The sequence below is a fragment of the Phascolarctos cinereus genome, unplaced genomic scaffold, assembly GCF_003287225.1.
Source record: "Phascolarctos cinereus isolate Bilbo 61053 unplaced genomic scaffold, phaCin_HiC Scaffold_726;HRSCAF=1367, whole genome shotgun sequence".
NCBI classification, from domain to species: Eukaryota; Metazoa; Chordata; class Mammalia; order Diprotodontia; family Phascolarctidae; genus Phascolarctos; species Phascolarctos cinereus.
The window spans coordinates 119,827,667-119,855,656 of NW_027556098.1; the positions used below are offsets into that span (position 1 = coordinate 119,827,667).

A 27,990-nucleotide genomic window follows, 5' to 3' on the forward strand; every position below is an offset into this window, starting at 1 on the left:
TTAATGTCTTTGGGCATTTTATTTAGTCAAGTAACAAGAAACCTCTACAATATTTCACATACCAGCTAGTCACTAGTAACAGCAATAATCTATGCACCAAAAACACAGCTGAGTAGTACAATCACAACTCTAATGCAATTATTTTTAACCTGCTGAAAGTTTTAGTGGATAAACATTGATGAAATAAGCACACAGTGAGATGCATGCAAGTACTAGGGGAAATGTCACCCAACACCAAAAACAAGGAAGCATGAGCACAAGATGTCCCTTCTTTGATCTCAAGCCTCAATTGATGGGCCATGCTTTTTAGCATAGAAAAACCTTATTATCAGCAACAAAAACCACTATACCGAACATTATGGAAATGCTCAGGAAACCCCCATGTCTTGGGCCAATTAAATCAAGAATGATTTGAACCAGAGGAAAAGTTATTAACCCTTCCCCAAACCTATGTACTCCTAGGACATAGACATGCTCTTGGTTCTAAAGAAGAGGTCTGTGAGCTTAGGTAGAAATGTTTAGAAGCACTGGGCCCAACCATGTAGCCTCCTTCACATAAGCGGCTGTTATTACTGAATTACCCTCTCTAGATCATTGGTGAGGTTAAGATCAGATTGCACAAGAATTCAGAGACAGGCACAATTCAAGTTCCTCAATCTACAATTTCACTTGAAGACACCTTAATGGACCTGCCATTGTCTGGGTATGTGGTAATTTTGGATGACCTCGAGAAGCCAATGGCTAGGATAGGCATTTGCTAAGAGGAAATCCCCTTTACCCACATAGGCCTCCAGGTTTGTCTGCATCTATAATGATCACCATTCTATTAAGCAAATAAACATGTTCAGAGACCCCTGTAAACCTTCTCCCACTCTTTCCCACTCCACCCCCTTTCCAGCTTAAAAAACCCTAAAACTCAAAAAAACCCAGGTCTGCTCTGAATCCTAACTTTTCATTAGGACCAGCTCAAGAAATGCAACCAAGTGGAAAGTAAGCACATTCATTCATTGTTAAAAGTAGGCCCTGACATATTAGTCTAACAGAAAATTTGGAGAAACCACAAGTATAAGGAAAACACCCATATTAAATGGGGGGAACCCACAAAAACCTGAAACAGTTTTTTACAATGGCTGAATATTTACTAGACAATGTTGACTACAAGGTATGCTTCTGCAACTAAAGAGGAGAATAAAAAGATGCTGAAAATACATGTTAGATACTAACGATCTTCAGGCTTTGAAGATGTCATTGCATGAAGAAAATTATGGGAAACACTGTCCCCGATAATTACGTACACCCTTAGTGTAACATATGGAGATCACTGTCTCCGATATAAACACCGTGGTAGGCAAAAACTACCTTGTTCTTTACTCATTATGGAAGACACTGCTTCCGATAATGTAAGCTAGATTTGTAAAAGAGGTACTGGAAGTTTTGCACTGAAATTCTGATGCAATGCAGGCATGCCAATTTTAAGATGCAACATTTTACAAAGATGACCACCACTACTAAAATCTTTTTTAAAAAATAGTAATTGGGTTTATTTATTTCAACTTCATTATCTTTGTGCTAAATAAATGTGCCAATCTTGCCTAAAATGTTCTAATCCTGACATGTTCTGCTCAATAGGCTATTTCCTCAAGGATTTGACTTCATCGCACCATTTACTCAAAAAGTTGTGGTCAGTCTAAATTTTAGAGTCAAGACCTGTCCGGTGGCAGCACACAAACAAGTCAAATGCAAAACTTCTAGTATCTGTTCAGATTTATTAGCAGATGCTGCTTTTAATTCAAAAAAACGACAGTATAACTGTCATAATTATGGAAGGCACTGCTTCCGATAATTATCTTCTATAAAAAAATGAAACACCATTTATAGTGAACTCTGTCACTGATAAATAAAGACAAATAAATATCTCAGTGCCAAATAACAGAAAGCTTTCCCATGAAGTTAACTATTGGCCAAAATTTGGCAAATATATAGTTTAGATTTGACAAACTGAGCAAGAGTGATAGCTTTTCAATAGTAAGCATCAACCTGACCTAGTTCAAAGGACTGCATGGAAAAGTCACGAAGGCCAATTTTCTTCTTAGGGGAGGGGGATGGAGGTGGGGGAGACAGCAGGAAAAAATTATTATCAAAAAAGTTCTTTGGCTTTAGTCTCCTCTATTCATGAAGAATTCTAGGGTACACACCAGGGTCATGCTTCTGTGAGAATCACCAAATGAAATTTATTCAGGCAAGTCACCTCTTATTTTAGACACTCCTGGCAAGGAAGTACTCTCCCTGATTGACTCTGTTTCACAGAGGGAAGACAACTCTCACATCTCATAACCTCATCTCTTGGTCAACAGCAAGAGAATATATTAAAAGTGGACACGGAGTCCTCAGTGGACATCTTCTTTTTCATGTTCAGGGTAACAATTGTTGAATGAGGACTTAGTGCCATTACTGGACCTGTGGTTCCCCCAACTGCTTTTGGTTGTGAAGGGGATGAGCTGAGAGGCAGTTAACACTGCAAATAACCTTAGATGGAGCCTACAGATTAACTAGAAGGAAAAGTCTTAATTTTCAATAATGAGTTTAGTTTGGCAGGGGTGTAAAAACACTCACCTGGCGTTAAGTACAATTACCTTGTACTAATTGCTAGGCAGGATTTAACTCTTTAACAAAGCTTTTAACTTTATAGTCCTGCTGAAAATATTGGGTAAGACCAGTGATGATTTTTGAGGACTACACTGCCTTACTGTTCTCAGATGAGTTGTGGGAGTTTCATCTAAAATTCATTGTCTATGTCCCAAATATTACCAGCCAGTGCATTTGCAGCCCCTTGAATTGTCCAGGTAGCAAGGGCTAACTGGTTTCTGAACAATGTTTCATTGAAGTTATTGTCTTTATTCTTCAAAAGCTGTAAATGGTCTAACAAAGCTGAAAGAGTATGAGAGCCAGATCCCCAGAAGATATGACGAAAGGGAGTTTCCCTTGGAGAGACATAGGGAGAGAGGAGGCTGTATTCCACCTAAAAAAAAAAAAAATTAATCCTCTACCACAGGTCTGGAAACCACAACTTTTAAAAAACAAAACTTTGAAAGACAAGAATTCTGACTAATGTAATGACGAAAAACGATTCTAGACAAGAAAGGGAACAGACTCGAAATGGTAGGAGACACATTTTTTAGACATGGCCTAGGTGGAAATTGATTTTGCTTTACTATGCATTGCTCCCCTCGCTCATTTTCCAAAGGTAAGGAGGTGGGACACAAAGTATGGAACATAAAGATGCAAAATACAACGGGTCAAAAAGCTGAAATGGAAGTAGGCATGAATATCTACAGGAAGAGGTCCTTAGCCCCTAAGGCAGTTATTATTAGGCAATCAATACACTGGGTGGCCCAAAATTCAGGTGCAGCTTTCAATTAAAGTATACATTTACAGACACTTTAAATCTTTAAGGCTTCATAAAAAAATTTTTTTAGTTTAAGAATTTCTAATGCAAATAGTGAACCCACTTGCCAAGTTATTACCTGCTGTGTATAGAGAAATCCTATTTTACCTACAATTCAAGATGGAGACATTTCCCACCTATCTCTAAGTTCAGTGCCTAGCTCCTAGGTCTCCTCTTAGCTCAGGACTGTTGGATTTTCTTTATTCTGTAAATGAAATATTTTTGCCAAGAGTAAATTACTTACTTTCATGATACGATCATTGATTTCTCTATTAACAAGTCTATTAGCAGTGTCTGAACGATAGAGGTCATTTGTGAGGTCATGAGTAGCCCTGCTAAAGTCCCCACGAGCAGAGAACATCCATTGGTAATTCAGATTCAGGCTCTGAAACAGACAACACGACGTTTACAGCCTAAGAGGGCAAGTATTCTGTTCAAAGTCAATTCCCAAGGACTTAATGAGTCCTCCCATTCCTAGACAAGGTCAATGCATTTCCCCACAAATTTAAGCACATGACATTGAAAACTCAGATAGCCAACCTAGTAGACAAGAGAACCTTTGTGGAATTAAAATACTAGATTTGTCCTAGGGATTTAAGCAATACAAAGCAAAGTACAATAGAACACTTAAATTTGTCTCATTGTGGCACACTCAAACTTCCCAAGAAGATCTAAAAACAAAGATTCTGAAAACTAATACCTAAAGAAATAAACCAAGCTTTATATAGTACAAACCTTCAACTCTGACTTGTAGAGCAAAAGCTTCCTCACAAAACTGAATAACTCTTCATTGTACCTTTCATAATCTAGGTACAACTCATGGTCCCGGGTAAGCCTAATCACCATTTGGACAGCCACTTCTGCAGCTGCCTTCATCAGCTCTTTCAGCTGAGGAATATTTTTCAGTTTATTGTAAGTATCCAGTTTGGTGCCCAAATATGGGTAAGGTATATTCTAGAAAACAAACAAAATCTGATTAGTATTGGGAAAGTTTCGGGAACCTTGAGTTCAGATTTTATTTCTAAGGGAAATTTAATATTAAATAAAAATTTCTAAGCGAGGGGAGAGTATCAGACTAGTGGTCATTTTAACAAGCATTTACTGAGTGTTTACCTATGTGTCAAAAATGAAAGCTCCTGACTTCAATTAGCTACGTGAAGGCATTAAGATACTTATGTGCCAATTGATGGAGACAGAAAGGGGAAAAGGTCTGGGACCTCAAGGCAATTATATTCTACTGGAAAGGGAAACACCAATACAGTTAAATACTAGATGCACAATACAGTTAAATACTAGATGCACAGTCAATGATGGGGAGGTCGCTAGAACCAAAGGGACCAGGATAGGCCTATAATGGGAGACACCCACTGCTCCATGCCTGTGAGGCAGCCTATGCAAAGCCATGGAGACAGGAGATGGCCATTGTGTCCAGGAAACAGTGAAGCAAGTCTGACACTGAATTGCTCTAGAAAGTCTGAATTATTCTGGAAAGCAATTGGGAATTATGTCCCAAAAAGTTACTAAATTACCTTTGACCTAATAACCATATCACAAAGAATGAGGAAAAGGACCCACGTATAATGGCTCTTTTTGTGGTGGCAAAGAATTGGAAACTGAAAAGATGCCCATCAACTGGGGAATGACAGAACAAGTTATGGTATATGAATGTGATAAATGAAGGTGGTGGTTTCAGAAAAACTTGGGAAGAGTGGAAGGAACTAATAGAGAGTGAAATGAGCAGAACGAGAACATTTTATCACATAACAGCAATGCTGAAAGACCTAGTAACTGATCAGTACAACGACCCAAGGACTTGTGATAAAACATGCTATCCATCTCCAGATAGAGTGCTGATGGACTCAAGCATGTAGATGGATGTTACATAGAGCTACTCAAGTTTCCCAAGCAGAGAAATGACATGGTCTTAACTGTGATTTAGTAACATTAAAGTGGCAGCTCATGATTGTCTATTGACCCTCTACAGTACCTATTACTCCAGTAGCTCTTCCCTAGGACTCCCACTTCTTTGCTTCTCTCCTAATACCCAGTGCTTCAACCTCATTCTTGTTGCTTGCACTTAAACACTAAGTGAGCATCAGTTCTGCTGATGTTGACCCCTACCTCTCTATACTATGTGGGCCCTCTCATTCCCGGCTTTGATAAAGCTGGGTCTCTCCTGACCAACATGCCACCACTGCCAACAATGCTATGCTGCAGTTGTAAACTGACTAAACTCTCCATTATTCTAACCATTCAACACAAGCATTTGCTGAGAATCTATCATGGGGAAAAAAAGGGGAAAGGAAGGAGATTCAGCAGTAGGAGACCTTTATAAGGCAGTAAATATAAAAAATCCAGCACTGGCTAAGAAAAAGAAGATAAATTAGTGGAACAATACACAGTAGTAAATGACAATAACAACTTTGTGTTTGACAAATGTAAAGATTTAAGTTTTGGGGATATGAATTCATTATTTTGGGAAAAAAAGCCTGACAGAAATTTGGGCATATTAGGCATCAATATATTACATCACGTATCAAGACCAGGAACAAGGATAATATCACAGCTACTATTTCTATAATACTATGCTGCCAGGCACTGTAAAAAGGATGCATGAAAGAAAACTATATTTTATATTTTTATAGTATGTATGTGACCCCCAGTTGTGGTTCTGGTTTATTTTTAAACATCTCTTTCAAACTCACCTCACAAAAACGGAATGAAACTGATGGGATTCCAGAATAAGCAAGGAAAGGGTAAGCAGCATTTTCCAGTGAAAGTGGCTCCCTGCAAGGAAACCAAATATTAGCCATTATGACTAAGAATACCTCTACAGAAAGCATTTCCCTCTAAACAGTTTTAGTGAAATGGAACATTGGAGTAGGCCATTTTTTAAAAAAAGCTGTTTTAAACCTTAATATTTTAATACAGAGCTAAGCATTTAGCTCATGTGATTAAGTTGGTAGGCCACTGTTTCTTCATTCAAGTAGCACCCAAACTTACACCTCGCTGATCCAGTTAGTGTCTCTGAAGAGAGGCTTTCCTGTAATTGGATGGTTCACCTGCATGCAAGAAAGACTAAATTGGCATCAACTTCAACTGAAAGCTGCCTGAGCTCAGTAACTTCAATAATTTTAGAAGCAGTCAGCTTTTAAACAAGATTTAGACTAAGACTGAAGATGGAAGAGGAAGAAGAGTATAAAAGTTCAAGTTTTCATTTCAGTAATATCCTTTTAACAAGGTCCACTTATTAATGTAAAAAATTTTAATTCTATTTATGCCCACAAGTTGCTTCTTTTCCAAGGAATTACTGATCTCAAGAGTGGTTCATTACTTTGACAATGGATACAATGGTTTTTTTTGCTAGCAGTCCCCATCTCCTGATATGACCACCTCTGGATATGAACTATTTTGCATACACTTAACTGATTGAATTTTGTAAACTAAACTCATGGTATTGAGTATTTACTTAATCCTAAAATATAACTTTGATTTACATTTATTTTTCTTCTCCAATCTATCTTAGGAAATTTAGTATGGCATTTTACTTCCTGGCCCAAAGTGGTTCCTTACTTTAAATCAGGCAGAGGGACTTAGGGACTAGGACTAAGGTCCTAAACAATCTCCTACCCAGCCTACCAATCCATTCGACCTAGCGGGTTTGTTTTATTTGGTCCTTCTAGCACACGAGAATGTTTTCATTCTCATCTACACACATCGGTGTTCTCCCTGTCGGGAACGCCCACCTGCTACATCTAATGCTAGTCCTGACTTCCACCTCACTTTTGTGAAACCTTGAACCCAACCCATAAGGCCCTTGTCGAACCTGTTGGTTATGTTAGTGCTATCTTCTCTACCATACATGATCTGATGAGCCACACTGTACTTGGCCCAGAGCAGGAAATCACATGTTTACCGATTAGCAAGTAGGGGAATCTAAGTTAGTTCTATTTGTAAATGCAGATGTTACAAAAATGCAGCTTACTACATGTGTCATGCACAAATGTGAGCCAAGTCACAATCTTGTGGTGCTCTAGGAAACTGCTGGAAGCATTCCTTGCTGAGAAGGTGCCGTACTGGCAGACAGAATTTCCTCACCTGGCAGTTCCCATTTAACATACAATCCAAAGCACCAATTTGAAGGACTCACCTCTTTCATGATTCTCTCGATGAGCGTATACAACAAGGGACTGGCAGAGACTTTGAAGTTACTTGAACCTGTAAAGTCAACAATACTTATTTTCCATAGTAATTTTTGACTTACCATAAACTAATTTTGATGGTGGTCTAGATTCAATTTTAAAGTGATTTTTAAAAAAGCTTCATAACCTAACTCAAAAAACCTAATTAAGTCATTTAGAGACACAGGAAAAAAAATGACCAGGGTCCAGTAATAGCTTTTAGTATGCTACAACTCTGATTTAAGAGAAACCCTATTGAATATTTTCAGAAGTCAAAGCAACATCTTTACAAGTATATACATATTTAGGGGCAGCTAGGTGGCGCAGTGGATAGAGCACCGGCCCTGAAGTCAGGAGTTCAAATCCAGCCTCAGACCCAACACTTGACACTTACTAGCTGTGTGACCTTTGGCAAGTTACTTAACCCCAATTGCCTAAAAGCCAAAAAGAAACCCAAAAAACAAGTATATACATATTTGTAAGTATACATAGCACAGCCTGACAGAACTCAAGCCAGAAATCCAAGAATACTATTGTTTCATATGGAATAATTTGAGTGGTCAAATGTTAAGGTGATTAATGAATTTATTGTTGCTTAGGGAAAGTGATGGTTCTAGGCTGAAATGCTACTCAAAGTTATCTCTACAAAATGTGAAACGAGTGGTGAAGTTAGAGCTGTCGGTGCCATTTCCATACATACAAGCTTTCCTGAGGCTCCCTTACTTGCACCTCACACTGCTACCCCCCTGGAAATCTGTAGAACATAAGCTTACCAACAACAGCAGTGTCCAAATTGATGTAAGCAACGGCCTTTAGGTGCAATGTGCAAAGGTAACCCTAAACAAGGAATCCAAACAAAACATAATTCAGTTTGAAATGAAAAGGCTGGCATTTCTGTTAAATATCATTGACATGTCCATGTTAACTAGTACCATTAATTAAGAACTGGAGAACAGTATTAAAGACAGCATACCTCTAGCCATTCAGTGGCACCAACAGATCCAAATTCTCCGCCACTCCAGCTGGCAAAGACGACGCTTCTTCTAGGTTTATACCCGTCTTAAAACAGAAATGAAATTTTTCTGTTAAGTTGTGTTGATTCTTTTCGTATTTGACCTCAGTTGCTCCCCAACAGACTGCCTCCCTCCACTGAACTCTATATGTTTTAGGAGGAGAATATAGGACAGCCATTAAGCAAAGGTGACAGTGTACCCAGAAGCCTCTACCAGCGATTGGTCTTTTTTCCAGGAACAACAAATTTGAATCTTATTGCCTTTTTTACTCTATATAAACCAGGCAAGTAAAGTAATTTACAGCCTGCCAGTAATACCACAGTCAGTTAGATAATGAACAGACAGACCGCCTCTAAGCGGTGCCACTAGCAGGTCTCAATACAGATGGTTCGACTGAATGAAAAGTGAGACTGTCCCTGCCCTCAAAGAGCTTATACTGAGGGAGACATTGTACACATAAGGGTTCAGTTTACTGCAGATACTTGGGGTACTGGTTCTGTTACTGTCAAGGATCTTGGTAAGCAATGGCGAGGCAGATGGTACCCAACCAAGTGAGTCCAAGGACCTGAATGAAATGGGGCCTGAGATACTGCTGGCAGAGACAGTAATGGCAAGGGGGAAGAAGAGTTTAAGCAATCAGCTGAGTCAAGCACCTGGTGGGAAGCCATAACTGGGGGTCCAGTTTCTGGCTATCACGGTAGTCTTCGTGGTCAGGCTGCCTATTAGAGAGGAGGAAGGCAAGGTCCCTTAGCTCCCTGTGGTGAAACTCCATTGCTTAAACAAAATCTAGGGGGAGGTTTTAACTGAAGACAGAAGCTTCTGCTAATGTGCCTGAATGTCCTATGTTGAATGAGGATTACACCATCAATTTTTGCCATGACTTTATCCTTTTTATGACCAAAAGGCTCACTGAAGCTTTTTACCATTTTTTCACCCTATAAAAAGGCAGCTGAAATGGAATTTTCTCCATAACCAGCTGATCAGCCAGTGAATAAGAAAGCACTTTCAGCTCAGCTACAGATCATACCTTTCACTTCACCAAGAAAAAAAACTGAGGCCTTTTGCCAAGAGTACCCTCATCTCACACCATGCAGATATCTTCCTCCATTATCCCCACCTTCACCTGAAGAAGCTACTTGCTTCTCTTTTATCAGGATTGCTGATCTTTAGTTTTCATCTCCCTGTCTACTGGTGGCTTCTATAAGCATGCTGCCACAGTGTGCCCAATCCTCCAATACATTTGATCCATCCCATCCCTGCCAGCACCTGGTGGCTAAACTCCTTGAGAAAGCTCTCTACAACTGATGCCTCTATTCCTTTCTCACTCTTCTAAACACTGTATAGCCTAGCTTCCAATCTCATCATTCCACTGAACCTGGCAAAACAACTGTCATCTCTCACAGCCTTTTCTTAATGTCTGTCCTTCTTGACCTCTTTGGTTAATGAGCCTTTGGTGCTGCTGCTCATCCTCTTCTGTATACCCTCTTTTTTCTAGGTTTTCATGGCATTGCTCTCTCCTGGTGCTCCTTCTCTGCATCTCTGCCGGTTCTTCCTTCAGGTCTCCTCACCCCCACGGCTCTGTCCTGGGCTTCTCTTATTCCTCTATACGCTCACCTCTACTCTCACATCACCAACTGCCTTTTGGACATTCAACATACTGTCCTGGAAAACAGATCAACTGGGAATCTCAAACTAAGAACATCTAAAACATTCCCAACCCTGGTGTCATCCTAGAATTCTTCCTTTCTCTCATCCCTCTATATCCACATTTGTTGCCAAATCCGATGGATTCTATCTTCACAGTATTTCCGGAATGTGTTATCTTAATTCAAAACAGCCGACTCACTGGTACAGGCCCTCATCACCTCATACCTAAACTACTGCAATAGCCTTCTGGTACAGCCAAAGTGATCTCACTAAATCACAAGTCTGATCATGTCTCACATGGCTTCTCTATCATCTCTAGGATTAAACAGAAAAATCTTTGATTTGGTCTATAATGACCTTCATAGTCTGACAAGGATACTCTTTCAGTCTTCTTACACATTACTCTCTTCCATATAAGTTTCATAACAGACCTTTCCCTTCTGAGATTATCTCCCATTGACACTGTATTTATCTTTTATGCATGCAGTTTGCACGCTGTCTCCTTAAGAAAGTGAGTTCATTGTGTAAAGCAATGCAAATCAAACAACTCTCACATACCACATCACACCTATCAGATTGGCCAACGTGACAAAACAGGAAAATGATAAATGTTGAAGATGCAGGAAAACTGGAACACTCCTGCATTGTTGGTGGAGCTGTGAAATGATCCAACCATTTTGGAGAGCAATTTGGAACAATGGCCAAAGGGCTATAAAAAAATGTGCATACCCTCTGACCCAGCAATAGCACTTCTAGGGCTGTATCCCAAAGAGATCACACAAATGGGAAAAGTACCCACATGTACAAAAATATTTATAGCAGCTCTTTTTGTGGTGGCAAAGAACTGGAAATTGAGAGGATGCCCATCAATTGAGGAATGGCTGAACAAGTTGTGGTATATGAATGTAATGGAATACTATTGTGCTATAAGAAATGATGAACAGGCTGACTTCAGAAAAACCTGGGAAGACTTGTATGAACTGAAGATGAGCAGGGGCAGCTAGGTGGCACAGTGGACTGAGCATCAGCCCTGGATTCAGGAGGATCTGAGTTCAAATCTGGCCTCAGACACATAACTAGCTGTCTGACCCTGGGCAAGTCACTTAACCCCATTGCCTAGTTAAAAACAAAACAAAAAAAAATGCACAACTATAATTTAAGGTCACGCTTTGTAAATTATGTTAGTCCTGAAGTAATTTTACCTTTAGACACCAAGTCAGAATATGCACGTGCAATCTCCAATAGAAGAGATGTCCCTACAAGAGATTTGGCAGTTCCGGGGCCCCAGGCATCCCTCTGAGCCCCAATCACAACATAGCGATCTGCAAATAGAAAGATCATAACGAATTTATGGTTAACTCAGTTCAAGCTGAAGTGAAGAAGTGAAAGATCTTGAAAACAAAATAGGCTTTTTGGGAAAGATCTGTAGAGTACTACTCTGCCCTTCATTACAAGCTGGGACTATTTGTGCTTTGGGAGAAAAGACAGCAAATTGGGGCACTGGCCTTGAAGCCCTAGACTTTATGATACTGTGACTCAGGTGAAAAATAGGTTGCTTCTTAACACAGCCCCATCCCTATGAGCAAGACATGCTTCTTGAAAAGACTTTTTGTGAAACATGGATCAAGTAACTAGTCTATGATAATGATGAATCTAAAAAAAAGTCCTAAGCTGCTATCATTGACTAATCAAGAGTTCAGGAGTCAAATGCTTAAGTATTTTAACATGTATATCCGTATAGCACAAAGAGGTAACCTACCAGTAGCTCACTCAGTATGTTATTTTTCAAGTATTTCTTTTCAAAATATTTTTTTTCACTTGCTAAACTTACAAAGAGGTTCAGAAACAGCTGTTTCTCTAGCTCCTACAAACTGGAAATCATGATGTCAAATAATGTATTTGAATTCTGATTTAGATAGATCAATATATCTCAGCTTCCTAGAATGTTACTGAATTTTCCCTACTAAAAAGAATAAGCTGAAACTGTAGGAGCCGTAAGCAGCCAGCAGGAGCATACATAGGCCAAAAGTTCATCTGGGATAACTAATACTTAAGTATCTGAGTGTCCACTTTTAAATATATATAAAAAAGGAAGAACATCAAAGAAAGCCTTACCTGGTTCATCTATGCCTTTGACAACTCCAAAGACGTTGAGAAGTTTTCTTTCTTCTAGCACATTGTTGACAGTAAGTCTCACATTCATTTTTGAGCTCATCTTACAGTTATTACCTCCAAACCAGGATGAGGGACAGTCCTCTCCCCACATTTCACTGAAATGGAATAAAGATGAATTGCCACCCCTCCTTTCTGCCAAATAACCATCAGTCATACAAGTGTTTGATGACATCAGACCTTGGAGAACAAGAGCCACTTCTTGGCAACTACTCTCTTCCCTCCTCTGTTATTTACTTACCTACTTTACCTAATAAAGAGATTCTTGCCTAGAGTATAAGCAAAGTTAGGAAAGAGACCCAATCCAATAGCCAGTAACATGGAATTTAACAGGGATAATTATAATTCTACAAAGGGTAAAGATCTGGCCTGAAAACAGATCACAAAAGACACTAGGGCAAAAGACTTTGGGGCTTTTATTTAAGTATACTTGACTCTGAAACATAAGCATCATGGATTTAGGGCCAGAAGGACCTTAGAAGTCACAGAGTCCAACTCTTGTCATTTCACAAATGAGAAAGATATTTTCCCAGGGTAGTAAGTAGTAAAGCTGGTTTCAAATCCAGCAGCCTTTCCACTTACCACAAGATTGAATAATGGCTTATGTTTTAAGGTAGACCAAGCCTCTTCAAAACCCTTAGTTTCCCTGTTCTCTCCAAATCTACAAACATTTAACACGCTCTCAGAAAAGTCCATCCCAAATCTCCAAAATTATACCTTACACAAAGACAACTTCTTACCTAAAGAGTTTCGATGCAAGTGCTCTGGAGATTGTTTGGACAGGAATATTAGGTAATCCTGATGACTGGGATGGCGGGAACTGAGTGTGATTGAAGGAAGGGAAGCCAGGTGTAAAAGGATCACCTGTTCCTAGATGAGCCTATTAAAACAAGAAATTATTTCATGAGTTAACAAAAAGATCAGTTTCTATCAGTATACTATGACCAAGCAAATCTAGGTCCTAGATGATAGAAGAGTGTTTTAGCAATATCTAGGGACTTGAAAGATTTGGGAAATCAAGGATCCTTGATTTTATTTGTACACATGACCTGTGCTTCCATTTCTGGGTGGAATATGCCCCATCTTTCAGAGGTTTATGGACAACTCTATAAAAATCATAAAGCTGCCAAGATGACACTAAGAAAACCTATTTTACAGAATTACCAACTAATTCTCAAAAATCAGAGCCAGGCCTTTCAAAATTCACCTAATCCTCTGGTCTATAAAGGTTATAACTATTTCAGAAAGATGCCATATACACTTCTCCATTTCCTTTGATGAAGACCAAATCCAACTACTTCTGGAGAACATTCATCCAGACAGGGAGAGAAAAAAAACTTACATGTCCAAAAGGTACAATATCTGCATCAATAATATCAAAGTCAGAACGGGCAAGGTATATCAAGACACCAACTGCTTTATAGGCTTCAGCATTTGCAACCTAGAGAAAAATGACAACATTTTAGGTTTGACAGGGTTAAAATGTTTGGTTCTATGTTTCTACAGAGCTTAGACTTCCAACCAAGATGATTATGATTTCATGAACTGGACAAATGGACAGAAGTGGCACCAACAAAAGCAGAAGGCAGAAATTCAGCTCGATATAAAGAATTAAGTAGTGAGAACCGTATTCCTATATGTATGCCTTTTCTTAAAGGCAGCATGACCAATTCAATTCAATAAACAAGGGCTACAGATATAATGAGGCAAGACAGTCCCTGCGCTCAAAGGAATCTAATGGAGGAGACAACAAGGCATATTATACAAAGCAAGATATATACAGAGGCAGACCCAGACAGATGATGAGGGCCTGCACCAGAGTAGTGGCAGTGGCAGAGGAGAGATATGTTGCAAAACTGACAGGTCTTGTTAACGGCTTGGGGGGGGCGCTGACACGAGACTCCAAGATGACTCCTAGGGTTATGATCCTGAACAACTGGGAGAGCGGTATTGCCCTCTACAGAATGTGGCCATAGGATGGCATATGTATGATTATCATATTGCTTGCCTTCTCAATGGGTGGGGGAGGGGCAGAAGGGAGAGAGAGAATTTGGAATTTTTAAAGTTTAGAATTTTTAAAGGAACAGCAGGCCAGTAATCAGGCTAGCACAAGTGCCAGGCTGAGATCTCTTAAATCTGGCCTGAAATGCCAATGAGAGCCCTGAAAGATCTAGGGGACCCCTTCCAGGTATGAAGGGCAACACAGGAATCCAGGGGATCCAGGGCAAGACCAACCAGGGCCAACCACCTTACCCCCAAATAGTAAGGCAGAGCCTGGAATTGGCACAAAGCCCCAGTTCATGAACAAATCAAAGAAACACCAAGCAGTATGAAAAACTATAGTTCTAGAAATCAACAAAAAGTTTGTTCCAAAGGAACCTGTCTGTTTTGTTAACAGCCCTTCCCTATTATTCTAGCCAATAACCTACTCACCTTCTCCGCAAAAGAAAGTTTCCCAGCTCTAAGTAAAACCACAGATCCATCTATGGTAATATTTTTTAACTTTAGCTGCTCGAAGTCATCTTTGGAACCATAATTAGCATAAACCAGTGTACCCTAGAAAACAATTGTTTTAAGTCACCATTCTAGTAGAATAACTCTACAAGCTAAATAATTCTTTATTGTACTGATAGTCAAAGGCTACCATATATTTACTCAAACACACATGTCAGGAATAAAGTAGAGTGACAGCAATACTTTGAATATGGCAATATTGTGTAACTAGATCTATATTCTTAAAAAGAAATATGTAGGCATATTTCATAGTAATAGCTTATCCGGTTAAATTTTAGATTTTCTGAAGGTTTATAGTTTGGCTTATGCAGTAATTAAAATACTTTTAAAAAATCACTGGCCAACATCTTTACACTTACATTAAGTTCTAGGTGACTACCTGGAGTAAGTGAATAATTGCAACTGCAGAATCAGAAGCACTGCTATGAAAAATCTTTCTGAATCACTAAGAAGAAAGAAATTAGCCACCAAAAATGCAACATCCATACCCGTAAAATTTAGGTTATTCATTCTAGAATTTTCTGGCATTTCATTATATACAGTCTTAAGAAGCTAGTGCAAAGTCTAGTACTGTTTTCTTAAATTTATAATTAAGTCCCTATCTGCAGTCATCATTGTATTCATATTCTGGTTTTCTATACGTAAGTACTGACTTATTACAAGGATGTTAATCACTGAGGTATGAGTCCAGTGATAGCCAGGCTTGCCAGACCTCCGGAATAAAGCTCTCTTATAGCCAAAACCAAAGCCAACGCAAAATAGGGTGTTAATAAATAGGGTCTGGGAGTTTTGTACCTCATGACTCACTTACGTTTGCTGTTGAATTGTTACTGTATGCCACATAACCATCTGATATAGGCCGAGTGTCACTGTTATTTCCACTTGCATCAAATATGGTCACTGAGTTCTGAGGACCACTAAAAAAAAAGTTTTGTACATTCTAGAAAGAATGAAGCACTTTAAAATGGCTAATGTTTTGATTATGTAACAACATCTGACATGATCTATGAGTTAACATTTACTTAAGATAAAGGATTTCATATTTTAAAGCAGCCATTTTGTAAAATCCCCACTGTTGTCAACATACCTGCCTTTGACTTGTAATTTAACATAGTGTTTATCTTTCCAGACTTTGCCCATGTTTAGGTCCCTCCACTGCTGATAAATAAAATATCCAAGCATCTCATCCTCTTTCGAGCCAGCCTCATGAGAAGCATACTTCTCACTCAATGTGCTAGAAAGAAAGGCCATTCAAAATTCAACTCTTAATTTTGGAAGAAAAATGAAGCAAATTTAAATCATTTGAGACTAACTCAAGTTTCAGATGACAAATCTATTCAAGTTCTTGAAAATGGGTTCACACAATACTTAACTCCACAGTGCCACTTGCCCCCAACCTTCTGTTTCTCTTACTATTGGAGTACTTCAAAAAAGCTAAATACAGGCCCTTGTTGACTCTCATCCAACCCACTGGAACTGCCTTTTCACAGGCAGAATCACCTTGATCAATCATTACCTTTCCATATTTAAGGTTGCTTTATCCTAATTACTGATTACATTCTCATCTTATTTTCAAAGAGCAGGTAGAGAAATTCAGAGTAGATGCAATATTCAGAGCTCAGGATCATATCCAGTTTTAGATATTCTTATGCTGTCAATCCCAACAAGTTACAGATTTCTAAAACCACCTAGTTTTAGATGTAACATAGTTTCTTATTAACTAGAAAAAATATATATACTTGCTATTCTACTAACAAGTGCCATTTGCAAAGTGTCATCTTCTTATAATGTCTAGAATGTCTTTTACTTTCTTCTGCTTTAAGACCCCTTCAATTTATCTGCATCTAGGCTCATCTTCTAGGGCTCTCTAGACTCCACAGCCTGGCAGCAACAATTGTGCCTCCCAATAAGGCAGAAGATGCCCAGGCCTTACCATCACCCTGTCACTCAAGTCCTCTGGACCTCACCATCTTGGAAGTTGCTGGGCCCTGCAGATTCCTCTACACTGTTACCTGACCTGCTGGTACACCTTAATTTTGTTTCTTCCAGTTAGACTGTGTCGAGCTCCTCAACAACAAAGGCTCATTTTCTCTATTCGTATTCCCAGTGTTGAGCACAGTGCTTGGCACACAGTGACAATATTAATCTATTTTAGTTTATGCTAATAATTCAATCTTACTTATTTTAAACTAAAGGCGTTAACTTAAAACTATCAAGACAATCTTCCAACTGTGATACCTATTTTGCATAATGGTTGAAGTTCCTGGAGTAGTGAAGTAATGGAACTTCTCTTAAATAAGCATTTGTCTGCCATGGTCTACCAACAGATTCCTGACAGGCACTTGGCATTGTAGACATGACCCAACTTAGTCAACGTATCTACATGACATAAACTAGTACAGCACAGTAACTGTAACATTATATGATGATCTATATGAATAACTTAGCTATTCTCAGGATTACAATGATCCAATGATGAAAGGTGCTATCCATCTCCAGAGAAAGAAAGACAGTTTTTCTTTATTTTTCTTTGGTTGGTCTGTTTTCACCCCTGTCAAGGAAGCACCATTCTTCCAAATTCCCAGGTTTACACTCTGATGTTGTTTTTGCCTCTCCGCTCTCACATTCTGCATATGCAACCAACTGCCTGCCAAACCTTGCCATTTCTGCATTTCTACATACACAGCCACCACCTTGGTTCCAGACTAACAGCCTCCCAACTTATCTCCCCATCTTCTCTCTCCCCCACTATACCTATATCACAGGCCTGGGAGGGGTGGGAGTGGTGGGGTAACAGTGAGGGTCCTTGGGGATTTACGGGGTGATTATATCACCCCTTGACTCGACAAGCCCCAGTGGCTCCCATTACTGCATTACACTGGCTCTCCCAGAAGTCCTAGTACAGTTTATAGCTACTGTTAATACTCTGCAACCTGTTTTTTGTCCCTACCATTCTAATTATCAAATATAATGTCTCAGGTTTTTAATCCTAGATTTTTAAGATATGGCCTCCTTGAAAGTCTGTCCTTGGCTTCTGTGAAATGGCATTGTTTCTAGGTGTCTTTTAATCTGATCTCTACAGCTCCAGAGAGCAGTCATTCAGAGATGGCCCTTTGGCTTTCCTCACTACATCCCTCCTATGTGGATCACCTCAACATATTTTTGGCCTGAACTGTTTCCCCCATTCTAGTCAAATATTTCCAACTATGGATAAATGCCTATATGGAGCTATTTCATTAGTCTAAATCCCAGAATGCACATCTGTAACTCTTACCTTCTTATTTTTTGATAAATGACTACCATACTGTCAGATCTCTCAATTCTTTCTTTCTCTGCCGAGTTCACGTAGGTATTTTCTACCTCACTATACTATTGCTATATTATCAATAGCTCTATTTTCTTCAAAAATCAAACAAAACCAGTTCAACTCTGATCATGTCACTCACCTTCCCAAGTCTTTAGACCTCCTTACTACCTACCAATAAAACCTAAACTTTTTAGCCTGGTATTCAAGGCTTTCTACTTCTAAGCCTCTCACCACACCCCACAAAGATGGACTACTCACCATTCCCCAAACATGCCTTGTATTTTCCTATCCCCCATGACTTGATCACATTTCCATTTCTACCTGGGGACATTCCTATCCACCCAAGATCAAATGCTGCCTCCACAAAATTCTCTCTGGGAAACAAGTATTTTTCTGAACTCCCACGGTATTTTCACACTTCACAATGCTTAACCAAAATAAGCAATAGCAAGCAAAATATAAGTGCTGATCTCCATTAGACCACACCTTTTTCTTCATTTTATTAATTCACACCTAGCATCTACAATATGCAAAGGACTATGTTAGGTGCAGGGACGCAAACTATAAAGTGTTGTATATCCCATTTTAATGGTTTTCTAATTACAAGATAAGAAACAGACCCCAAGTTCTTACCTAATTTTGTCAATAAGATTTTCAGCATCCAGTCTGTTTGATACCATTTTTTTGAGGTCATTCCAAGATAATTCAGGTTGAGAGTCCAGGAATGGAAGTTCCTCTGGCGAATCATCCTCTTCCTCAGTTTGCTCTGTTCCTCCATTGGAAGCGTTTGAACATTTACTGTTGGTTTCTAGCTGCTTACAATAACCCAAGTAGCCGACCATAAATCCTAAGGATAAACAAGAGTTGCTATCTGAGGTATAGTTCTAAAACTATAAAATTTTCCCCTAGTCATATAACCCTATTCACAAAATGTCAGAGCTACAAGGAATGGTGTGGGTCATCTAATCCTCCCAGTTTATAAGCATATGTGTAATTGACATTTTTAAAAAGCTAAATACCTCCTAAGTTATTGCTTTTAACATTTGCTTAAAATTGTGATAAGCCTTTGGGCTTTGGTTTGAGCCAAACCAAAAATAAAAACAAAACAAAACAAAACCTACCAAAAGGTCTCACTGGTCTTAATAAAGTAGTTTATTATATTGTATATGTTTATTTAAATACCACTGATTGATCAATTTTAGTAGTGGAACTGATCAGATATCCAGGGTGACATTTTATACAGATAAAAAAACTGCTTTTCACTTACCAAGGCCAAAACAGACAGCCATGACTCAATTCTAGGTCACAATTCCTGGTCTAGTATCTTCTATAACACTACTGTCTCAGTGAAACCTACTCAGAATTAGTCTAACAAAGCAGAAGTGGCATAAAAGAATGAGTGGTGGATGATGAAGGGTCCCTCCTTACCAATCAAGAAAAAGATCGAAATCGCAATAATCCCAAAGCAGATGTTTCCACTAATGGGCTTTTTTTTGACGACATGGGGATGATTATTCTCAACGTTGCTTTCACTACTGTCTTCATCTTCTGCAGCCAGTTTCATTTCCACATGACTACTGTCACCATCCATTTGCCGGGCCAAACTAAAACGTGTGTATGAAAGTGGTTCTCCACTAAACTAAAGTTTAAAGAGAAATAGATAAAAGTGGATGAAAAGGAATTAGGAGTTATGTTAGAAAGGGGAAAGCACACGAATTCAAGAATACTTATGTTTTGGCTCTTGATTTCTCTCCACATATGTATCCCTACACTCACCTAAAACATCAGCCAACTGGCCCCTCTCGTTATTCTTAGTTATTCAAGTCCCGTCATCTTTTATAGATTTTCATCTGTATACCCCTTGTTGGGAGTTCCTTTTCTGAAACATGAGCTGAAAGCGTTTTTCTTCTAGACATTATACCAGGCTTCTATAGGAAAGTGCTCGGATTAAACCTGTTCTAGAATAATCATCTCCTGAAGGAATTGGGCCTCAAAACTCAAAGTTCAATCACAACTTTAATCACAAAAAAAAAAATCACCCCAAGCAGTTCTGGTAGCATTTGATATTCTTCCTAATTTTATCACTACAGTCATAGCCATGCTTATCAGGAAGCATTTACTAACGGGTCAGGCACTGTGCTCTACTGGCACTAGGAATACCAAGACAAAGTCTCTACTCAAGAAGCAAACATTCTATCAAGGGAGATACCATGTAAGTACTAAGTATAAATAAAGACCAGCTGGTGAGAAGGGGAGATCAGAAAAGACTTCCTACAGAAGGAAATGCTTGAGCTGTGTCTTCAAGGAGGTGACTGAATGTATTAGGTGGAAGCAAGGACAGTATTTGAGGCCTGAGAGGCCAGTCCATGAGAGGTCAGTTCAAAGTCAAAGCATGAGCCGAATACCGTAATGAGGATCAGAGAAAAGAGTGGTATAGCTGAACTATGGACTACCATAGTGGAGAATCATGTATAATGAAATGGAAGCCAGAAAAACAGACTGGGGCCAAGTTTTGAAGGGCTTAAAAAGCCAGGAGTTTTATGTATTCAACATTCTTGAAGACGCACAAAGAACAGATGTTTTATGTTAACAATATGTTATCTTACCAAGTTGGAGATTGCTGATCTGGCATGATCCATCATACTGAATTTCTACACCAATTGCTCCAATAACCTAATAAGGTAGAATAAAGGGAGTTATTAAGTTACAGAGTTAAAGTGATGACTACTAATAGCCTACGGTTCAATTATCTTAGTTCCTATGCCAGATCTTAAAACTTAGTTAAATAAAACCATGAATATGAATAAGGATATTTTATACATTTACTTTATGCTTGTTTCTTACTATGTTATCTAGGCAAGCACCACTGTACTGTTCAAAGATCAGAAATTAATATTGACAAAGTGCTACTTTTCACTTTAAAGATAAAAGTATTGGGGCAGCTAGGTGGTGCAGTGGATACAGCACCAGGCCTGGAGTCAGAAGGGTCCGAGTTCAAATCCGACCTCACACATAACACTAGCTGTGTGACTCTGAGCATGTCACTTAACCCCAACTGCCTCACCAAAAAGAAAAAAAAATGTGTATGTGTGTACACACACACACACACACACACACACACACACACACAGAGACACATTATAGATATAGATATTTCTTTAAACAAGCAAAGTAAGATCAGTCATGAAACAAGGACAATCAGCAATCACTATTTAGGGAAGAAGCTTAATCATGAATGGTTAAGATCCTATGGCTTTGTTCCACGAGATCGTCCCCCACAATGCCTCACTGAATGGCTCTGAATGCCAGGCAACCTCATTCAATTCTACCTGCAACTTTCCCTTCTATAACCTCTTATAGTTATCCCTTCTATATCACAGGGGGCAAGGATTAGGGGTAAAGCATTCCTGCAATCTGGAAAATCCACATAAAATTTGGTCCTCTCTTCATAGCAGAAGTAAAAAATTCTTTTTCTTTTATGGGGCGTTTACATTACCTTACTGTAAGTATTTGGTCACAGGCCATATTATACAATACTACACATATATTTTATGCATTTCTCAGTCTCAATCAATCAGTATTAATTATTAAGTGTCCTACTATGTGCTGAAGATACAAGAACAAAAGTAACAAAAGTCTGTCTTCAAGGAGCTTATTGTTGACAAGTAAGCAAATATAGGCCAAAAACAAAGTAAAACATAGATGGAAGTGGGAAGAATCACTCAGAACACAGTGGCTATTGGGAGAATCAGCAAATGCCTCTAGAAGACATGCTTGAACACAGCCTTGCAGGAAAGTGGGGATGTAGAGATGACAAGGGAAGAAATGTTCCATTTGGGTAACAAACAGGCCAATTTGGCTGGGAAACAGAGCAAACAAAGGGAGAAATGTGTCACCTGACTAAAAGGCAAATTGTGAAGGCTTCAAATGCCAAAGAAGAGTTCAGATTTTATTCTCAAGACACCAAATTTGAGTAGCGAAGGTCACTGCCTGGCCACACCCATACTTTAGAAGTATCACTTGGGCTGTAGTAGGAAAGAAGAGTTGAGCAGATACAGGAAGACCAATAAGGCTATTGCTTAGGTTACAGTGATAGTCTAGTCAAGGTAACGAGGGCCTGAAATAAGGTTATTATTATTTTATAAAGGAGGGACAAGCAATAAAACTTAGTAACTTGGAGGGCTCAGAGGTGAGAATGAAGAACTGAGGCTGACTCCTAGGTTACAAACCTGAATGCTTAGAAGAGTACTGGTACACTCCACAGAAGCAAGAGAAATTAAGTGGAAGGGCGAGTTTAGGGAACAAAACAATGAAGTTCTGTTGTAGACCTGGGAACAAGCAGGTGGTGATTTAAGGGTTGAATCTATGGATTTGGGAATTATCTGCAGAGATGATAGGTGAATGCATGAGAAATGCTGCAATCAAGAGAGGACCAGGCCCAAGCTACTCTCTGGTACTTGTGCTCATGTTTTATGTCTGAAATAACCAATGAATTTCTAGTGTTAGAAGCCCTTCTCTCCTCATGAATACAACTGTCATCTAAATTTTAATGGATATTAAAAATGATGAGTCCTAACATTTCAACAAGCATTTGAGTAAGGACTTCAGATGGAGACTATCCTCCTCAGTTCAAATCAAGGCTCACTCACTAGCCGGGTGACCTTGAGCAAGTCACTTAATCCAGTTTCCTCATCTGTACAATGAGCTGGAGAAGGAAATGGCAATCCACTCCAGTATCTTTTGCCAAGAAAACCCCAAATGGGGTCAAGAAGAGTAGGACTCAACAAGTGTTTGTTTTTATGTGTCATTTCCCCATAATAAGGGCACTAGCACCCTGAAGGCAGGAATTGTGTATCCTACCTCCCCTCCCCCAAAAAAGTAATAATTGCAGACTGATGGCACCTAATATGCATTAACAAAAATTCAGCCACCAAGATACTTCCTATTTATAACTTGCTGTGGATAAATTTAAGGGCAAGTGAATGCATATTTTTAAAATTATATTTCTATGACATATATACAGCTTTTTATAGTTATTTTTAGTTTAATTATCACTGACATACCAATTTTTTAAAATAATTTTTTAAATTTAAAAAAGTAGTAAACGTTTTATTTTAAAATTAGGAATTCTACAACTTCTGAAATTTAATGGTTTGATACCATAGTTATTTCAGGTAGTTCTCAAAATACCAGTAAATATACATAGCATACACTATAACTATATATCTCACTTGGCTATAGCGTGAATTATAGACATTGTCCACAGTTCCTAACATCTATAAACTAAAAAGGGCATCAAGGTCATTTTCCAAAGAAAATAAGGGGGAAATAGAAAAGCCAGAGTTTAAGTAAGAAATTCAATTCCTAGAAGTATATTCTCTTACTATTCTGGGAATTGACTTATCACATCGCCTACACTAGACCAAATCTCCAGTGCCAGAACTACAAGAGTTACCACACCTTTAATTACGTAGCCATTTTCTTCAGTGAAAGCTGTTCTGCACTACAGAAGTTAACACTTTTAGCTGATAAAACTGTCCAAGTGTCATGTCATAGTAAAAAGGACTCTGGAAAGAATCATATGGTTTCTGCCACTATCACAGAAATTCAAAAATGGAAAGGTACCTCAGAAACCACCTAATCTACCACAGAAATCCAAATCAGTGGTCATTCAGCCTTTGCGTGAAGATCTTTAGTGAGAGAAACCTTCCACCTCCCAAGACAGCTAATTCAAGCAGTTCTGTTAGGAACCTGACTGAAATCACCACACTATTCCTATATTTTTGTTCTTTAGGGACAAAAAGAAAAGTACTTGGTCCGGATGAACAACTCACATTTATATAATTCTTAAGTCTGATCCTTTAAGTCTGATCTTTCTTGTGTACCATCACGTTCCTAATTACCACATTCTCACATACCCTACCCAACTCCACCCCTATTCCTTTTGCTTCTTCAGGCTATACATCCCCAGTTCCTTCAACTGAAGGCATCGTCTTCATTCTTCTTACTATCTAGATTACTCTCTTCTGGAATCACTCTAGACCTTCCTAAAATGAAGCACTCAGAAATAAACACAATATTTCAGATTTGGTATGATCAGGACAGAATACAGGGCTATTCAACTACTAAATTTCTTACTGCAAAGAGAATACAACTTTTTTTGCCAGTTGTAATGTATTACCAGTTTTTCAATTAACTAAAAACATACTAGGTTGTTTGAAAATTCTGATAAGCAAGTCTTAAGGCTATACCTCCAACCAAAGCATTCAGTAATTTGGAGTCTAGGACAGTTAGGAGCATTTGGCAGAGCCTTCTCAGTTAGTATCAACCATCAACCTTTTGAGTCCAATCATTCAACTGACCCAAATCCACCCCACTGTACTACCGTCTAGCTTCCATCTTATCCACAAGGGCAACGGGAGAGACTCTGCCAAATACTTGGTTAAAAGGAAGGTTATCCAAGTCTACTACTTGTATTACCACTGGAAGGTCACAACTCGGCAAAACAGACTGAGAAGCCAGTTTGGATATATGTTGGAGACCTTGGGTGGGGCTCCTATAACTAAAATCCCTTCAGAAGTGAGCCCCTATCTGAAAACCAAATTAGAAAAGTGATCAATGGCTCCACAAAATTCTACAAACCCTGAGTTGTTAGATATTGTCACTTGACTTTACAAGTTCATTTTAAAAAACAAGCTTTCTGGGATCAGTAAAAGTCATTATGTCAAGTTGATGTATTTTTTAAAAATGGGATTCCATCATGTTGTGTTCAGAAATGTAAGTTGGCTGATAGCAAACGCCTAGAATTACAGAGCATCTCAATGGTGTAACAACTAGTTTCTATTATTTATAGTTTGTATATCATTAAAAATGAGAAAAAAAGAATACTATGTAACAACATTCCATTTCAGACTACCAATCAACAAACAATATAATTTGAGTCCCTATATGGCACAGTGTACCACAGTCAGGCACTGTGCTAAATGCTGGGCATATACAAACAAAAAGGAAACAATCCCTGTTTTGCATAGATGTTAGTGGCGAATAACTCCTCCTACTTGGGGTACAACAATTTATGTAAAAATGAACTTTCCCAAACCCAGTTATTGACTCTGGCTTTGCTCCTATCAGGGCAAGAACTGACTATCAGGCTAGTTCGACCATGGGAATGAAATGTCTTATGGTCATGTGCTCCATACTCCAGACAGAGTAAAACACCCTACTTTCTCTATTGTACAGGTATGGGGGGGGTTAGCTCCTTGGTATACTACTGAAAGCACAATTCTCAATTTAGAAGCACTATGGGGCAAATGGATGTCAGCTTTTGTTTCATGGTCAATGAGGTCAAATTTCTGAGCTTACAAGAGATCACTGAATCAGCATCTTGTATTCCAAACCTATCTCCAAAGCCAGAATGAAAAGTATCAGATGTCAAAGGACTCAAACTGAACTGCTTCCTCTTTCAACTTTCCCTAAGGCTATGCATAGGTAGATAACAACTGTGCTAGGTCAAAGTTAGGCTTTTTTTAAAAGTTTTTCTCTTCACCTCTATAAAAAAATAAAGAGGTACAAGGTACAGATTTTCAGCCATTAATGTATGTTTACTTTGCAAGCTGACTGAAATTGCAATATCAATATCTTAAGTTCTAATATCATGGGGGGTAAAAACACTTTGTACTTGAAACGTCCATTAGTTCGCGAAATTCAAACTACTCAAAAAACATTTCAGTAGTAAATAAAGGGTTGCCATCTTCTAAGCGGCTAACAGCACCTTTAGGTGAGGTAACTCAAAGTCACTGGCAAAATCCTGAGTAAGAGAAACAAAAGTTATGCCTGGTAGTGGGAAAAACACCTCCCCCCTCCCACTTATACTCCACGGTGCCAGCTACGATGTCCCACTTACAAAAATTCAAATCCCAAATACCTCTAACCAGACCCACTATTCTCCATATAATATTAACAAGATGTTCCTTGAAATATATTAACAGGCCTTTTTTATCAACCAAATATGAAAGATCAATTCTAATAGTCGTTTCCCAAAAAACTGCCCATGACCCTTTTACTGCTTCATCTCATAACCTGGGCCCTCATCCATAGATCCCCTCGGGCTCCCCCCCCCTTCCCTTCACAACCTGGGCCCCACCCCAGAGAACAGATGAGTAAATAAATTAAGCTATAACTATTAAAGTTTTTTTTTAATAGAGACTTCCAATATTCAGCCTGATGCCCAAAGGGTCCTAAATTGTAAAACAACCTGAGATATTAGACCAAAAAGTCAAGTTAAGCAAAAAAGCATGCATGGGCTGACATGTCATGGTCCCTCTATGTATATGCCAGGTTGACACAAGCTGCAATCCCCTAGCCTGGACTACACGCGGCAGCCTCGTTCCTTCCAAGGATGAATGGGTGGCTACCCAACCCCCTGGGAAGTGCCAGGTTCTGGGCTCAAGGTCACTTCGTAGAACCTGACACTAGTGCCCGGAGGCCACTTCCTGAAGCTGCGGCCACGTGCTCCAGCAGGCAAAATGAGTTGCTGCATTACCGGCCAGAAGGGACTGTGGTCTCTGTCCTCTCACTCAAGGACCACAGAGCCTAAGGCAAATTCTATTAAACGGCTTTGGTTTCAGTGCCTTGAAAATTACGGGCCAGGGAGAGGGGGAGTCAGGAAAAGCTCGCACCCTGGAGGGTTGGGCAAAGGAGGGTGATGGAAGAAAGCTTGGGGGCAGCGTGGGTGGCGTGGGAGATGGCAAAGGGGGAGGGGAGGAGCCGGCACCTCGAAGCATGGGGGGAGGATGTTTTCCCAACTACCACACACAACGCACGCAAGCCCACGCGTGCCCAGCGAGGATAGTTCGAGCGCTTTGGGGGCGCCCCCATGCACCTGCAGTGCGCTCCGGGAGGCGCGCGCTCCAGCCCCTCCCAAGGCGGGAGGATGGGGGACGGGGTGGGGAGTGAGGGGAAAGCCCGGCCCCGTTCACCGGCCCTTCCTGGAAAGCCCCTCGCTGCACCCCCGCAGCCTCGGCGGCCAGCGGACAAGGATTGGGGAAAATGCAGGGAGGGAGGAGGAGCACGGGAAGCCGGCTTCGTTCATCCCCACAGAACGGAGAGCCCGGGATGGGGAGAGGAAGGCCAAAGTAGCCCTTGGCCGCATATCACTCACTTCAGATCGTCCTCCGCCGTGCCGATGTCGATGTCAATGCCGATGCCGCAGCTGACTCTGCTGCCGCCGCTCTCATAAACGGCACCGACTACTCCGCCAGAGCCCACCGAACCTCGGAGCTGCGAGCGCCCCCGGCCTTATAGGTCAGATCGCTCCTTACGTCACTTCCTCTCTCACGTACGCACCTCTATCCCTCTCAGCCCGCCCCCCCAGACTTGGTGAGAGGCTAAAACCTGGGAGCTGGGAGATGCAGCGCGCGCGAACGACCGAGAGCGAGCGGGCCCTCCCCGCTCCCCCCTTTATCCCCCCCCCCGCTGCGCTTAGAGGCGCCTGGGGAAAGGTGGAGAAAAGGCGCCAAACGGCCGGAGGTGGGGGGAGAGCCTGGTGGATTGTGTCGCGGCGCCTTCCTTCCTTTGCCCGCGCCCCCCTCCCCTTGACGTCACACTCCTCCGGCCCGGCCACCACGTGTCTGTGTGCAACCGTCAAGTGGAGCGGCAGATGTGATTCTGCCCAGCGCAAGCTACCACGTGTAGCAAACCTGGCCCTCCAGT

The 27,990-nt window shown here is 40.0% G+C and overlaps 1 protein-coding gene across 1 annotated transcript; it reads right to left on the reverse strand.

The window, feature by feature from the left end:
- On the reverse strand, positions 1 to 27,698 carry TFRC (transferrin receptor). The gene is made up of 19 exons (XM_020986034.2): positions 27,440 to 27,698; positions 20,886 to 20,952; positions 19,708 to 19,918; positions 18,913 to 19,126; positions 16,060 to 16,206; positions 15,784 to 15,889; positions 14,892 to 15,014; positions 13,801 to 13,899; positions 13,199 to 13,338; positions 12,402 to 12,556; positions 11,489 to 11,608; positions 8,600 to 8,685; positions 8,400 to 8,463; positions 7,596 to 7,663; positions 6,449 to 6,507; positions 6,151 to 6,232; positions 4,181 to 4,399; positions 3,690 to 3,830; positions 1 to 3,019 (listed from the first exon to the last, which is right to left on the reverse strand). The coding sequence occupies exons 2-19, from the start codon at positions 20,919 to 20,921 to the stop codon at positions 2,777 to 2,779; spliced, it is 2,313 nt and encodes a 770-aa protein (XP_020841693.1). The 5' UTR covers positions 20,922 to 20,952; positions 27,440 to 27,698; the 3' UTR covers positions 1 to 2,776.
- Between the last annotated feature and the right edge of the window lie 292 nt (positions 27,699 to 27,990).

What these genes read in the sequence shown, in the direction of transcription:
- TFRC (XM_020986034.2), bottom strand. Translation starts at nt 20,921, where the DNA reads ATGATGGATCATGCCAGATCAGCAATCTCCAACTTG. An exon ending in GTAACAATTCAACAGCAAAC is followed by an intron (nt 15,015 to 15,783) that starts GTAAGTGAGTCA and finishes ATTGTTTTCTAG; the next exon opens with GGTACACTGGTTTATGCTAA. An exon ending in ACTAACTGGATCAGCGAGGT is followed by an intron (nt 6,233 to 6,448) that starts GTAAGTTTGGGT and finishes GTTTCCTTGCAG; the next exon opens with GGAGCCACTTTCACTGGAAA.